Source organism: Rana temporaria, chromosome 11, assembly GCF_905171775.1.
Source record: "Rana temporaria chromosome 11, aRanTem1.1, whole genome shotgun sequence".
NCBI classification, from domain to species: domain Eukaryota; kingdom Metazoa; phylum Chordata; class Amphibia; order Anura; family Ranidae; genus Rana; species Rana temporaria.
The window spans coordinates 138,079,530-138,096,082 of NC_053499.1; the positions used below are offsets into that span (position 1 = coordinate 138,079,530).

Sequence of the window (16,553 nt, forward strand, 5' to 3'; positions counted from 1 at the left end):
ATGTGAAAAATGGGCATTAAAAATTTAGAACATGCTCTAATTTTTCTCGTCGTTTTTCACGTCCTGAAAAACGATCGTGTGTACGCGGCATAAGAGATATTCCCTTATTTTACAGAGATATTCTCTATGGGCCAGATTCACAAAAGAGATACGACGGAGTATCTTTCCCGCGTCACCTTTGAATTTTTTTAAAATTTTTTCTTTTTCCCGGCGTAAGTACTTTGATCACGTCGGGATTCTCAAAACGTCGGCACGTCGTAATTTCGCGCAAAGCACGTCGGAAAAATTGGGACAGGAGCATGCGCAGTACGTCCGGCGTGGGAGCGCGCCTAATTTAAATGGTACACGCCCCATTTGAATTGGACCGCCTTGCGCCGGACATGTTTACGATACACCGCCGCAAATTTCCAGGTAAGTGCTTTGTGGATCGGGCACTTAGACTGAAAACTTGCGGCGGTGTAACGTAAACGGTTTACGTTACGCTGCGCCGTGGGTATGTGAATCTGGCCCTAACTTCCTGCAGTGTCCACAGGATAGGAACCTAGGGGATATCTCCCCAATGTGACATAGAATGAAAAATTAAAAAAATCTTAACCTCTCTCTGCTCTATCCAAAATAAAACTTTCCTTTAGATATACTTTAAATTCAGTCTAAACTTTTTTTCCCCATAATTCAATGTACAACATGCTTAGCTTATTGCCTCTCTTGTATGTGACAGGTGCACTTTAATTATTTAATAACTCTTGCAGATGAAGAAAAACTATGGGATTTGTGTTGTGCTGCAAATTATAGCTGGCAATACAGATTACCACGTGTAAGTGGTAATATTTGCATCCCTGCCTGTATAGTTGATTGATAAACATGTAATAATGCACCAGATGTTGCTGTCAAATGCATCAGAAGTCAATTAAATATCGCAAAATAGAACGGTGAATCTGAAGGAGCGCCACCACAACCACCTTACTTACAGATGAAATGCTCGAAAAATAAAGCTCGCTTAATGAAGCATCTCTACACCATTTAAGTAGTGGGAGCACTTATGTTTCAATCACAACAGTTCCTCACTTACTGTTCAATTAAAATGGAGAATGTAAATGAGGTAAATAATTGAAATAACTATCCACAATAAATGACTATTGGTGGAGAAAAAGTGAATTTAAATGGATTTTCAGCTTAGATTAGAGAGTTCGTAAAAGAAAACAAGTGGGGGTGGGGGTTAAATTGAAGGCAAAGCAGAGTTTTGCAAGGCGTCAATCAGTTATGCTAGCACTTTCCTGTCTTTGTACATATTCACATGACATGGTTTACTGAGGGTGCAAATGGTTGTTGCCTGTGTAAACAAAAAACATTTTCTATCTGGTTTCTTAAAGCAGATCTATTTGTTAAATGTAACTGATTAAGCAAGATCAGCGTTGTAACTATAACAGGAATGGAGGGAACAATATTATAAGTTATTCACCTAGAACCCTTACATTCTTGTTCTGCTGCTAGATGCAAGCCAGAGAAATAGTCAAATGACCTCAGCTAGAAGGGTGGCTCCATTTTCAGGTAAAGCCGCTGACTGGCCGACCCTGACTGAACGTCACTTAAGCTAACATCACATGACCAAGATGCAGGTATTTGGCCACATGCCCCAGACCTGAAAGGGCAAGGATTTACTAAAAAAATAAAATATATATATTTTTATCCTCCTTACAGCGGAACTTAACCCATGGATTGAACAGTTTTAAAAAACAGTTGCATTCTAGGAAAGTGTTGGGAATGTATTGGTTGTGCTCTTGACCACATTGTCAAACCATCAAATGGATGGGGTCATAACCAGTGGCGGCCAGTGGAATTTTTTTGGGGGGACGGCAAACAGTATGCCCCTCCCCCTGACGGTCATGCAGTGGGACGGCCAGTCGCACTTACCCCATCGCGGCTTCCCATGCTCGGCGGCGGCCTCCCGTTCCCCTGCTCTCCACAGGTCTCCACGGTGGCGGCGGCTTCTGCTTCTTTCCTTCTTCTCGGTAGCCAATCGGGAGTCTTCACTTTTTGGCCAATCAGAAAACGTGTCTCACACCCACTTCTGATTGGCTGGATTGAGTTTCACTGTTACAAAAGCGAATATTCATTCGCTGTTGTAACACTTGAGTGGGCTCATGGCGCAATGCTCTGTTCCACGAGCCACCCTATTTTGAAGCCTATTAGAGTCTATGGCTCTAATCATGTGCTTTACAAAAACACCCCAGCCGCTGTAATTCAGGCCCCCGGGCGCCTAAATAGGGGGTGACTGCTGGGCAGCCATGGATAATATCATGATATGCATGAATCTATCCATTATTCATATAGAAGATGGCGAGGATAGAGGGGGCGGTGCTGCCACTGGTCATAACTGATCACATGTGCAGGATCATGGAAGTTGAAGGTCAAACAGAGGCCAAGATGGCAGTTTCCTTGGCTGAAAATGATAGGAGGGTTAAGTTTCACTTTAAATCTAACATTAGGCTCAAATCAAAAAGCTTTAACACAAGGATAAAGATCTTTATTTTGGATTATTAGGGCTGGACTTTGGAAATCTATTTAGATTCAACTGAAAATAACTGTCACTTTTGAGGACAATAGAGGTACCTTAGAGCATTGTGAAAGAGAGCCCTGATTGAAGGTTGGTTCACACCAGGATCACACAGGAACATGTGACGTGTCCCCCTGCATGACAATTTTACAGCCCATTCATCTATAATCACCTGCGGTGCAGGAAACAGATATAAAATGTGCCTTTCCTTAACCACTTTCAGGGCTGAACCAGCCCTGAGGAAAGCATGGAATGATTATATGTTTAAACTTTAGCCTGAAAAATACTGTAAAAAATGGGGTTACATACTGGCCCTTTCCTGTCTAAAGGGTGAGGTTTGAAGGACCCTACGTAAAGCAGGTCTGTGGGTGGGGTCTTATCGGATTCTAGAAGACCCCTTTTACAAGGGGCCCTCAGATCCTGCCCCCTCGTGTGAAAGAGTATGGGGTACATAGTCATTCACCAAAGAAAAAAAAGTGTAATGTAAAAAATGGCAGTAGGTAGTTTTTGACAATTCTTTTATTAGAAACCACCGCCGACCGAAAAAAAAGGTCCTCTCTTACGAAGGTTCCCGATGTCTGATGGCTCTGCAGTCTGACAGTTCTTAAATAAGAAAGTAATGGGAGCACCTGGGGATTTAACCCGGTGACCCCACCCTCTTGTTATGTTGTTGGCCAGGAGCATGCTGGGCCAATGATGTCACAAGTTGGGGGTCATGGTGGGAGTGGACTTTTTTTTAACAATAGAATTTACTTCAAGTGACTTAGATTTAGTTTTTTTTATAATACAGGAATTGTCAAAAACTGCCTACAGTCATTTTTACATACTCATTTATATGGGGGTGGGATCTCAGACCCCCCTTGTTAAGGGGGTGCTGGATCTGGGGGCCCTTCCTTTCCTGACCTGCCAAGCTTCATGTTCTGATAAGTGTTTGGTATGGATATGAGGGGGGGGAGGGGCACACTATTGTTTTTTTTTTAGTTTGGCTTGTGTTTTCTCTTAAAATCTATATCAGACCTGAAGGACCTGGTATGGATTTTTTTCAGTTTTTTTCTTTGTCTGCAATTCTTTAGTACATTATTTTTTGTTTATGGCAATGCTTATCAGCAGCCATGACCCTTATCCTGGTGTGTTACCATTATGCCCATTCAAGGCCAAGAAAATCCCCTTCATTCCCAACAACATAATGTATATTCGCACTTCCTTCACTTTATTCAGTACCAGGAGATAACGGTAATGCCAAGGCACAGCACAGGTTCCCTTAAAGTGTATTCATCTTGCTAAATGTCATTCACATTTAATTATAGGTCAGTCTTAAAGAATATTATGCATTTTTGGAGCATGTAAAACCCAAGTCCAGCTTCCAAAAATTAAATACCTATATAATGTCAATGGCTGCAGGCATCTTGGGACACGCACATAATATTCTCTACATTACGTGGGCTTGAGTGAACAGCTCCTTAAAGCTTATATGGATATTTTCATTCTCCTTAGTCACAGTCAACAAACAAAATAGAAAAATGCATTATGAAAAGTAGAGAAATACTACATTTCCGTCTCATAGCAACAAACATTAATTATTTGCTATTGGTGTTTTAGGAGCTTGCATGTTTATTTGCACTGCGGACACCCCTTCCATCACTTTCAAGGAAATAATAAAAAATCCACCTCTGCCTTTTTTCTTCCTATCACCAGTTTGCTGGTAGCATCTCCCATGGTCTGTAAAACATCCAAGATCTGTAATATCCCCATTTCTAAGATACTTTCTTTAGGCATGATTTGCTTTCATCAGGCCACCATTGCAACCACTGGCCTTGGAAGCCACTTTTTAAAGAATATCTAAAGCCATTTTTTTTTTTTTCATTTTTAGAGTAAGGAAGGGTCAAAACTGCCGTTAGTTTTTTGTTTTTTTTTTCATCTGTGTCTCATTAGGGACATTTTCCTTCACATCCTGTTTTGTAGACTAAACAGGAAGTGAAAGAATATCTTTCCAATGTGAGATAAATCCCCTCTTAGTTCATTGCCATTGGGGCAATGTCTCCCAGTTGGAAGATGTCCTCTCTATTCCAGTTCTGGTGGCAATGCAACATCTTGTATTTACCTTCACTTTTATTCCATGGGTAAATAGGTGGCCAGGACAGTTAAAATAAACACATCTCCTTAACAGGGATGCAGAGAACAATACAAACCTGACAGGGGCTTTAACCCTCAGTTTGTTGGTAGCATCTCCCATGGTCTGTGATACACCCAAGGTCTGGTATGTCCCCATTTCTAAAATACTTTCTTTAGGAGGTGTGTTTTGCCTCCATCAGGCCACCATCGCAAACCACTGTCCTTTGAAGCCACTTTTAAAGGAATTTATAAAGCCAAATTTTCTTTTTCTTTTTTTAATATATAGTGTAGAGGAGGGTCAAAACTGCAATTTTTTTTCCATCTGTGTCTCATTGGGGGAAATTTCTCTTCACATCCTGTTCTGTAGACTAAACAGGAAGTGAAAGAATATCTTTCCAATGTGAGGGAAATCCCCTCTTAGTTCATTGCCATGGGCGCAATTTCTCCCAGTTGGAAGCTTTCCTCTCTATTCCAGTTCTGGTGGCAATGCAACATCTTGAATTTACCTTCACTTTTATTCCCTGGGGAAATTGGTGGTCAGGACAGTTAAAGAAGGAAAAGTCTGTCTAAATATACCAGAAATATGGGCCCGGATTCTCAGTGGAGATACGACGGCGTATCTCCAGATACACCGTCGTATCTCTGCGTTGCGCCGTCGTATCTATGCGCCTGATTCTTAGAATCAGTTACGCATAGATATCTGTTAGATCCGACAGACGTCAGTCTCTTACGCCGTCGGATCGTAACTGCATTTTTACGCTGGCCGCTAGGTGGCGCTTCCGTCGAATTCCGCGTTGAGTATGCAAATTAGCTAGATACGCGAATTCCCGAACGTACGCCCGGCCGATGCAGTAAAGTTACGCCGTTTACGTTAGGCTTTTCCCGGCGTATAGTTGCCCCTGCTATATGGTGGCATACGTGCGGCGTAACAATGTTAAGTATGGCCGTCGTTCCCGCGTCGAAATTTGAAAAAGTTATGTCGTTTGCGTAAGTCGTCCGTGAATGGGGCTGGACGTCATTTACGTTCACGTCGAAACCAATGACGTCCTTGCGGCGTACTCTGGAGCAATGCACACTGGGAAATTCCACGGACGGCGCATGTGCCGTTCGGGAAAAACGTCAATCACGTCGGGTCACAGTGCATTTACATAAAACACGCCCCCCTGATCCAAATTTTAATTAGGTGGGCTTACGCCGGCCGATTTGCGTTACGCCGCCGCAACTTACGGAGCAAGTGCTTTGAGAATACAGCACTTGCCCGTCTAAGTTGCGGCGGCGTAACGTAAATCGGATTAGTTACGCCGCCGCAGAGATACGCCGCTGGAAGTGAATCTGGGCCATTGTGTTTGGTAAACTTTAACTATATTGCATGCAAGTGTGACATTTCCAACCTTATACAGAACTACGTGGCAGCCTGAAAGCAATTTGCACAGAAAATAAATGGAGAATATAATTAAACCTCTAAGCACTGTATTACTGGAAGCAGAGATATAAACACATAAGAGCCAAGCATAAAACTACTGGGTGCTGAAGCCAAGCATTTAAATAATTACAACTAATAGTGGAGTATTATAATCAGTGGGCGTACAATAAACATTACCTTTCCACAGGGAAAAAACCTTTACTACATTCTGGAATGGGGGGAGTTATATTAGAGGGCTTTCCTGTGACTACGAAACTTTTGAGAGGGACCCCAATGGAACAGATCCTCCACAGGTAAGTTTGGGTTGCCCCCCCCCCCTTCATGAACGGGCCACTTATTTGTGATATGGCACTGCGTTACTCTAAATTGTACCCAAATAAAATATGTCCTTTTTTTCCCCCACCAATGGAGCTTTCTTTTGGTGGTATTTGATCACCACTGAGGTTTTTTTTTTTTTTTTTTTGCACTATAAACAAAAAAAAGCACCAATTTTGAAAATAATTTAAATAAAAAAAAAAGTTTACTTTCTGCCATAAAACATATCTAATAAAAAAATTTAATTTCTTCATAAAATTAAGTCAATAAGTATTCTGCTACGTGTTTTTGGTAAAAAAAAAAAAAATTCCCAATAAGCGTATATTGATTGGTTTACGTGAACTTATAGCATCTACAAACTATATTTTTTTATACTAGTAATGGTGAAGATTAGAGACTTATAGCGGGACTGCAACATTGCAGTGGACAATCAGACACTAACTGACACTTTTGACACAGTCAGGGAACCAGTGACATTAATACAGTGATCAGTGCTAAAAATACGCACTTTCACTGTACTAATTACTCTTGCTAGAAAGGGGATAAACATCTAGGGTGATCAAAGGGTTACCTGTGTGCCTAGCCAGTGTTTTTGTGTAAAAAGTGTTCGGCTTTTACTAGGGAAATAGATTGATTCTAGTCCCTGCTTTGCAGAGACACATAATACATCCCTTCCCCCCTGTCAAAACTGAGATATGCCTTGTTTACATAGCCATATCTCAGTTCTCTGTGTGTAATTTATTCAGTGTTTTTACATAAAAAGATTTAATAAAATATTTACAAAAATGTGAGGGGTGTACTCACTTTTGTGAGATACTGTATGTATATATATATATATATATATATATATATATATATATATATATATATATATATATATATATTGGAACCTTGGATAAGAGCATATTCCGTTCCAGGAGAATGCTTGTAAACAAGGCATCTCCCTGTTCTGCCTTGTGACAGGACAGTGATCTACTGCTCCCTGTAATCGGGAGCAGTGATTAGTGTAGTTTCACATGTAGTCCAGCCCCACACAGTTAGAATCACTCCCTAGGACACACTAAACCTCTTCCTCGCCCCCTAGTGGTTAATTTCTTCCCTGCCAGTTTCATTTTCTCAGTAATCAGTGCATTTGTATATCACTGATGGCTGTATAAATGACAATAGTCCCAAAATAGCGTCAAAAGTGTCCGATGTGTCCACCATAATGTCGCAGTCATGATAAAAATCGCTGATCGTCGACATTACTAGTAATAAAAAATATATTAATAAAAATCCCATAAAACTATCCCCTATTTTGCAGACGCTATAACTATTGCGCAAACCAATCAATACATGCTTATTGCGCTTTTTTTTACCAAAAATATGTAGAAGAATACGTATCGGCCTTAACTTTGGGGATATTTATTATAACCAAAAGTAAAAAATATTGTTTTTTTTCAAAATTGTCTCTCTATTTTTGTTTATAGTGCAAAAAATAAAAACCGCAAAGGTGATCAAATACCACCAAAAGAAAGCTTTATTTGTGGGAAAAAAGGGTGTCAATTTTGTTTGGAAAGCACGACCGCGCAATTGTGAGTTAAAGCGGCGCAGTGGCGAATCCCAAAAAGTGGCCCGGTCATTTAGCAGCCGGGGCTGAAATGGTTAAGCTTTGACACAAAATGCCTGGAAGCCAATTGGTTTCTATGCAGAGCTGCACCAGATTTTTCACTCTCCAGTTTTAGTACATTGACCCCATAAGTCTTGAACCATTAGAAACTCTCAACGCGTTGCATCTCAAGATCTAAAACCTTCATCTGGAATTTAGGTCTGCTTTAAAAAAAAACAGGTCACCATCAAAATTATAATTTTCACCTGATCCGGCAAGGACAAATGCATAGACCAATGTACAGTCAATATCTATTCCAAGAAACAAAACTATGAATACATCATTGTAGGCTACCTCAACACAAAGACCCCTTTCACACTGGGGCGGTTTGCAGGCGGTATTGCGCTAAAAATAGCGCCTGCAAACCGACCTGAAACAGCGGCTGCTTTTTCTCCAGTGTGAAAGCCCGAGGGAGCGGTGGAGCGGTGCGCTAGCAGGACCACTTTAAAAGTCCTGCTAGCTGCATCTTTGGAGCGGTGAAGGAGCGGTGTGTTTACTGCTCCTCCACTGCTCATTCCCATTGAAAGCATTGGGAAACCTTGGCTATACCGCAGAGGCGCAGAGGCGCATTGCCGGCAGTATTAACCCTTTTTCAGATGCCAGCGGGGGGTGAAACTGCACCGCTATCGGCAAAATACCTTCGCAATACCTTCGGTAAATCGTTGCTAGAAATAGCGGCGCTTTACCGTCACCGCACCTCCCACCCCAGTGTGAAAGGGGACTTAGTGCCGGTTCACACTACAGTGACCTGAAAGTCGGCATGACTTTGCAAGTCAACTTTGAGGCAACTTTAGGGAATTCCTGGGTAATTTCTGGGTAATCTTCCTGTGATATCGGATCCACATCACATCAATTAAGATAAGGATCCAAATTGGAGGCAACTTCCATTGAAATATATGGGTACAAGTCGGCTAGAAGCCACCTTGAAGTAGTAGAGGAACATTTTCTGAAGTCGGAGCGACTTCAGTAGTGTACATTAAGACAGCTCCCATTCACTCCAATGGAATTTCTTATGTCCAGCGACTTTGGGGCGACAAGTCGGATCCCAAGCCGCTGTAGTGTGAATCGGCACTTATACATCAGGGGAGGGCTGTATCCTAGGGCAGCACATTGCAGGGGGGCAGCACGGAAAGAGTCCCCGCCGGCATGCGCTATTGGTGTAGCACTGTTAGTATAGCATCAGTCTTATGGGGAGGACTGGGCAGAGAGGCAAGCATCCTGCAGGGGGGGCGGAGCTTCTAATTTTGACTGTCCTATCATCCTGGACCACAAACCTTCCTCACTGTGCTACATATTTTCTGCTGTACTATTGGCATGGTTATATCTTTTTAGTCCTCTCCATAAAATTATCAGAATTATGGGCTAGATTCACAAAAGAGATACGACGGCGTATCTCCTGATACGCCGTTGTATCTCTGTTTCTATCTATGCGACTGATTCATAGAATCAGTTACGCATAGATATCCCTAAGATCCGACAGGTGTAATTGTTTTACACTGTCGGATCTTAAGATGCAGTACCCCGGCCGCCGCTGGGGGGAGTTCACGTCGTAAACCAGCGTCGGGTATGCAAATTAGGAGTTACGGCGGATCTACGACGGATTTTCGCTAGTTTCCTGTCGCAAAGTTTTTTTTGGTGCCCTAACTTTAGTCAGCAAGCGTATTGCTGTCTAAAGTATGGCCGTCGTTCCCGCGTCGAAATTCAAAATTTAACGTCGTTTGCGTAAGCCGTCCGGGAATACGGAAGTACGCTATGCGCGTCGCCGTTCGAAAAAATTACGTCACTTCGCGCAAAGCACGGCGGGAGTTAGGAAATGGAGCATGCGCAGTAGGTCGGGCGCGCGCCTAATTTAAATGTTAGCCGCCTATTGGATTTGGCCTGCTTTGCGCCGGACGCATTTACGATACACCGCCGCAAGTTTCCAGGTACGTGCTTTGTGGATCGAGCACTAAACCTGAAAACTTACGGCGGTGTAACTTAAATGGCTTAAGTTTCCAAAGGCGCAATTGTACGTGAATCTGGCCCTTTGTGCCTAAAGTAGAACTATAGGAACACTTTTTTTTTTTTCATTTTGGATAGAGTAAGGGTAAGGGAAGGGCAGATCTTTAACAGCAAGGGGTGTGGTCTTGACAGGAAGGGGTGGGTCATATTTAAATTAGGGGTGCATGAGTTTAGTCAGGCCTAGGGCAGCACAAAACCTAAATACATCCCTGCATCAGGGTAAAAATATTAAAAGCATGTGCTTGGATACATACCCACGAGGGACATCTCAGGGACAGTGGCATGGTACGGTCCATTAAGGAATTCCGGTGCGTTGTCGTTGATGTCCTGAACTTTAATGATGAACTCTGAAGGAGGTTCTAAAGGTTTGTTCGTAACGCTATCCACGGCCTGTGCTGTAAGGGTGTACTCAGCCTTCTCCTCCCGATCAAGTCTCTTCATTGCGTGAATATCTCCCGTCTTGTCATTGATCACGAAGATGGTTCCGGCTCCCTCTCCGGAAAGGATGTACTTGATTCTGCTAATCCCGGGATCCAAGTCTGTGTGAAGCTAAAATGACAATTAGCATTCTGTTAGTGCTGCGGCTATCAATAAGATCCATTTGCAACTGTGTTACTTTGCCCTGGAGGATGCAAATCATGAGTATTGTTTAAGTAATTGACACATAACCAAATGAAGCGGCAGTTTATAATAATACTCCCAGTAGCGATGTAGTAACTAATCATAAGAACTGTGACAAGTTTTAAACCTGCTCATAAATAACATCATATCTTAAGCTTTGACATAAATATGTTGATTTCCCCTTTATTTTTACATGTATAAAAAAAAGAGAATTGAAAGGCAGAACTTATTGAAATGTCATTGTAACGTCAAATTATAATGGAGATGAAGTACAAAACGTGACTTTAGTAAGTAATTAAGGCTCGACTCCAGGCAAGCAGCTAAATACATACAGTAGAGGAAATATGCATACCGTATTCCCCGAAAATAAGCCCGGGTCTTATTAATTGTGGCAACAAAAGACACAGTAGGGCTTATTTTCAGGGTAGGTCTTAAATGTAATGTGCCGTCTTCTCTCCCCCTTTCTCTCCCTGCCTGTCAGGAATCCCCAGTATGAACTGAGTTAAAATCCTTGTAAAATCCTATAATCCACTCTATTACAGTATTATATAATTACAATGTGTGTGTTTTTGTAATATAATTGTGCCAAATACCTTTGTTATAGCGCCGCTCTGCGCTTCTTTGACCCTTCCCTTCCCCGCAATTATATTACAATAAACACATACATTGTACATTATATAATACTGTAATAGAGTGGATTATAGGATTTTACAAGCATTTTAAACTAGGGCTTATTTTCGGGGTAGGGCTTATATTGCAGCCCTCCTAGAAAATAAAGCTAGGTATTATTTTCGGGATAGGTCTTATTTCCGGGGAAACACTATAGGAACGGATTCACCTGCCACAAGTTCTGTAAAGCCTTATCATCCAGAAACCCATGCCAAGCAGCGTAGCCAGGTGGTCCCCCTCCAATACAACAGCAGTTTGGTCAAGAAAATTCCTCTAACCTACTGGTTGGACAACAAAGTAGTAACAGCACACATATGAGTCAGCATTCTGAGCACTCCTCCTGTCAGCATGTCCTATGTCAGCATTGGTACACATCAGTATGCACTGATTAGCTTTTAGGGTTTCCCTTAGTCCTTTCCTCTTCTAGTATTACTGCTTAAAGTGTTACTAAGCCCATGAGCCTGAATTCCCTATATCTGGTCTCTCACAGTACACAGGAAACGAAAATGTAATTATTTTAGTAAATATAAACGGCTAAATACCTTTTCTCATCAGCAGAATATGGCAGTCTTGTGACTTCAATCAGTGTCTGGTTAAAGCTTGTAGGAGGAGTTTTCATTCTCCCCTGATTGTCCTATGAGGCTGCAGGACCCCTGACCTTTTTTTAAAAAATACTTACATTTTTTTTATATATATATATATATATATATATATATATATATATATATATATATATATTTTTTTTTTTTTAATATATACACATTTTTTTATTTAAAATACTTAGCCACTTCCCGCCCGGTCAATAGCAGATTGACGTCCGGGAAGTGGTTGCGTTATCCTGACTGGATGTCATATGCCTCCACCGACCGGATGCTCTTTACCAAGTGATCAGCCGTATCCAATAACGGCTGATCACGATGTAAACAGGAAGAGCGGTTGATCGGCTTTTCCTCACTTGCGTCTGACAGAAGCCAGTAGAGGAGAGTCAATTGGCGGCTCTCCTGACAGGGGGGGTTCTAGCTGATTGTTTATCAGCGCAGCCCCCCTGCGGATGCCCACACTGGACCACCAGGGAAGCTGCTAGGACCACCAGGGAAGGGGGCAACATGTGGATAGCCGGGTATGTACCCCATGGCCATCCACATGTTAAAAAATAAGCACAATAGATGCCAATCAGTTCCCACAAATGGGCACTGACTGGCAACATTATGGACAAAAAAAATGTGATGCCCAGCAATGCCACACATCAGTATGATCAGTGCCACCCATCAGTGTTTATAATTGTCCATCAGTGCCACCTCTCAGTGCCCATCCATGCCCATCTGTGCCACCCATAAGTACCCATCAGTGCCACCCATAAGTACCCATAAGTGCCGCCTATGAGTGCCCATCAGTGCCGCCTATGAGTGCCCATTAGTGCCGCCTACGAGTGCCGCATACCAGTGCTACCTATCAGTGACCATCATCAGTACCCATCAGTGCCACCTCATCAGTGCAACCTCATTGGTGCCCATTAGTGCCACCTTATCAGTGTCCATCAATGCCGCCATATCAGTGCCCGTCATTGAAGAAGAACTTACTTATTTACAAAAAAAAAATACAGAAACAAAGAAAAACTTTCATTTTTTTCAAAATTTTCGGTCTTTTTTTATTTGTTGCACAAACAAATAAATCGCAGAGGTAATCAAATATAACCAAAAGAAAGCTCTATTTGTGGGAACAAAATTATCAAAAAAATTGTTTGGGTACAGCGTCGCATGACCGCGCAATTGTCATTCAAATTGCGTCAGCGCTGAAAGCTGAAAATTACCTTGGGCAGGAAGGTGCGCAAGTGCCTGGTATTGAAGTGGTTAAATGTTTCCTTCCCACTCAGATTTCTGTGCAGCCCACAACCTGGCAGTTACAAGGTCTCCATATCTTGGCTAAATGGGAAAATTGTCCTTGTAGTTGTTGTAGGTTAAGATCGGGCTTACGTAGGTCACGGCAAATTCCCTTTATGGATTGTGACTCTGGCCTATATACGAGGTCATTCATAGCCACGGGCTCCTTCATCTGTCTCCAGCAGTGGCAGCAACAACCAGGTGTGATGTTAGGAAAGGGTCTAAAATTATATTTCTTCCGCTGTAGCTACATGACGCCTTCCATGTGTTCACTTTGCTTTTTCCCATACAGTTATTGAGTAAAGCAGGGCAGAGAGCAAAAAAGATGTACAAATATCATTAACCCATTGTGGCCAACAGAAAGGACATTCCTGAAGCCAAAACAATGATCAGTGAATATGGATTTGCAATTTGCATTCTTCCTTGGACCTCTTTCACATTGGGTCGTTAGTGCCAAAGTGCCGCTCCAAACAAATATGGTAAAAAGTCTTGTTTTGTGGCGCTTTCAAATCACTTTTAATCACTTCAGCCCTGGAGGGATTTGCCCCCTTAATGACCAGGCCATTTTTTGCGATACGGCATTGCGTCGTTTTAACCACTTCAGCCCCCAAAAGATTTTCCCCTTTAACCACTTCATTACTGGGCACTTAAACCCAGTGCCGGCCCAAGACATTGTGCTGCCTGGTACCAAGAATGAAATGCTGCCCCCCCCCCAAAAAAAAAAATTACGTTCACCAAAATGCCCCCACATCCATTATTTTATATCATGATAACTAAAGCGGACCTATCATGGCTCTATACATGTATATAGGAGTATAAAGAGGACCTGTTATGGCTCTATTCCTGCAATTAACCCCACAATGGAGTGGAAAGCGGAATGGGAGGAGCGGTCGAGCGGCAATTAGCCCCACAGTGGAGTGGAGAGTGGAGCTGGCGGAATGGGATGGCGTGCAGGCAGGAAATTTTCTGCCCCCCTGAAAGTGCTGCCTGGTACAATGGTACCATTGGGTCCCATGGTAGGGCCGGCCCTGCTTAAACCCCCTTCATGCCCAGACCAATTTTCAGCTTTCAGCGCTGACGCATTTTGAATGACAATTGCGCGGTCATACAACACTGTACCCAAATTATATTTTTATCATTTTTTTCCACAAATAGAGCTTTCTTTTTTTTTTTTTTGTTGCACTATAAACAAAAAAAGACAGAATATTTTGAAAAAAAAAAACACAATATTTTTTACTTTTTGTTATAATAATATCCCATTTTTTTATTTATTTTTTATATTTTTTTCCTCGGTTTAGGCCGATACGTATTCTTCTACATATCTCTTCAGAAACAATACATTTTTTTAGTTGCCCAAAGTTATTTTCTTGACCTTTCCAGAGCCAAAACTCTTGTGCCAAAAAGTTATTTTCTCAAGCTAAAAAATAAATAAAAAAAAGTTTTACCAAGTCATTTATCTTCTTGTACAAATGTTTGGACAAAGAATTCATCTTCTATTTTCTTGTAAAGGACATGGTGATATGAGAATCCTTACTATTTTAAAAAGCCAATGTCATTCCTATTCTCAGAAAAGACAATAAACGCCAGGCTCTGGGTCTGGACTTCGTGAACACTGTCTGAGTATATTTTTATAAACTTGTAACTTTGACTTGTGTTAGCTGAGCACCTGACTGTCCTTATGTAGGAGGAAGAAGGACAAGATTATTAAATGTTGACTTTTCTGGGCCGATTGCCTCACTTAATTAGCCAGGACAGGCGTAGGTGATGTCTGTGTCCATTTTCGTAGGGGAAGAAATTGATATATTTGGGACTGCATTAGGCAAAAAATGACTTATTGCCAGCCACTAGTGAATTACATCTGGGAATAAAATATCTCCCTCGCATATGGCTTCCTCACTGGTCTAAGTTGATAAATGGGCTCTCAGTTTCTAATTGGTTCCATTTTATATTAAAGGGCCACTAAACAGAAATTACCGGCTGGTTTCTGTTTTTTTTTTATAACTAGCCTTCAATATGCAAAAATGTTCTTACAGAAACTGCGTATATTAAAAATGAAGATGGTAATGCAAGGAATATTTCCGGACACCCGGATGATTTCCTAACTACTGTGTTTCCCTGAAAATAAGCCCGGGTCTTATATTAATTTTGGCAACAAAAGACACAGTAGGGCTTATTTTCGGGGTAGATCTTACCATGTAATGTGCCGTGTTCTCTCCCCCTCTCTCTCCCTGTAAAATAGAAAATTCCGCGCCAAATATAAATAAGTACTAGATTAAACTAAATAAGCTGCTCCTCAAAGAACAATACTGAATTGTGATAATGAAAATGGAAGGTCTCCCTGCCTGATAGGAATCCCCAGTGTGAACTGAGTTAAATGCTTGTAAAATCCTATAATCCACTCTATTACAGTATTATATAATGTACAATGTGTTTGTTTCTGTAATTTAATTGTGCCAAATACCTTCGTTATAGCGCCTCTCTGCGCTTCTGTGACCCGCTGGAGCTCTCTTCCCCGCAATTATATTACAGAAACACACACATTGTACATATACTACTGTAATATAGTGTATTATAGTTTTTTAAACTAGGGCTTATTTTCAGGGTAGGGTTTATATTGCAGCCCTTCTGGGAAATAACGCTAGGTCTTATTTTCGGGGAAACACAGTAGCAATTCAATAGAGCTTTAAGCTTTAACCTGTCATCATTAAGATAAACACTATATTGTCAAAAATATTGGGACATCTGTATTTACACGCACATGAACTTTAATGGCATCCCAGTCTTAGTCTGTAGGGTTCAATATTGAGTTGGCCCACCCTTTGCAGCTATAACAGCTTCAACTCTTTTGGGAAGGCTGTCCACAATGTTTAGGAGTGTGTCTATGGGAATGTTTGGCCATTCTTCCAGAAGCGCATTTGTGAGGTCAGGCACTGATGTGGACAAGAAGACCTGTCTCGCAGTCTCCGCTCTATTTCATCTCAAAGGTGTTCTAGCGGGTTGAGGTCAGGACTCTGTGCAGGCCAGTCAAGTTCCTCCACCCCAAATGCGCTCATCTATGTCCTTGTGGCCCTCGATTAACACCGCCTACTGCCCTACTGACACCAACCACTGCCTCTACTGACACCACCCACTGCCCTACTGACACTGTCTACTGCCCTACTGAAACCAACCACTGCCTCTACTGAAACTGTCTACTGCCCTACTGACACCATCCACTGCCCTACTGACACTGTCTACTGCCCTACTGACACAATCCACTGTCCTACCGACACTGTCTACTGCCCTACTCACACCGCCTACTGCCCTACTGACACCATCCACTGCCTCTAC

The 16,553-nt window shown here is 41.9% G+C and overlaps 1 protein-coding gene across 2 annotated transcripts in view; it reads right to left on the reverse strand.

Annotated features, from left to right (window-relative positions):
* CDH8 (cadherin 8) overlaps window positions 1-16,553 on the reverse strand; it is a 507,519-nt gene that overhangs the window by 309,390 nt on the left and 181,576 nt on the right. For both annotated transcript variants that reach the window (XM_040329195.1, XM_040329196.1), the window contains exon 3: window positions 10,308-10,602. In XM_040329195.1, the coding sequence (XP_040185129.1) occupies window positions 10,308-10,602 (295 nt within the window). The remainder of the gene's footprint in view (window positions 1-10,307; window positions 10,603-16,553) is intronic.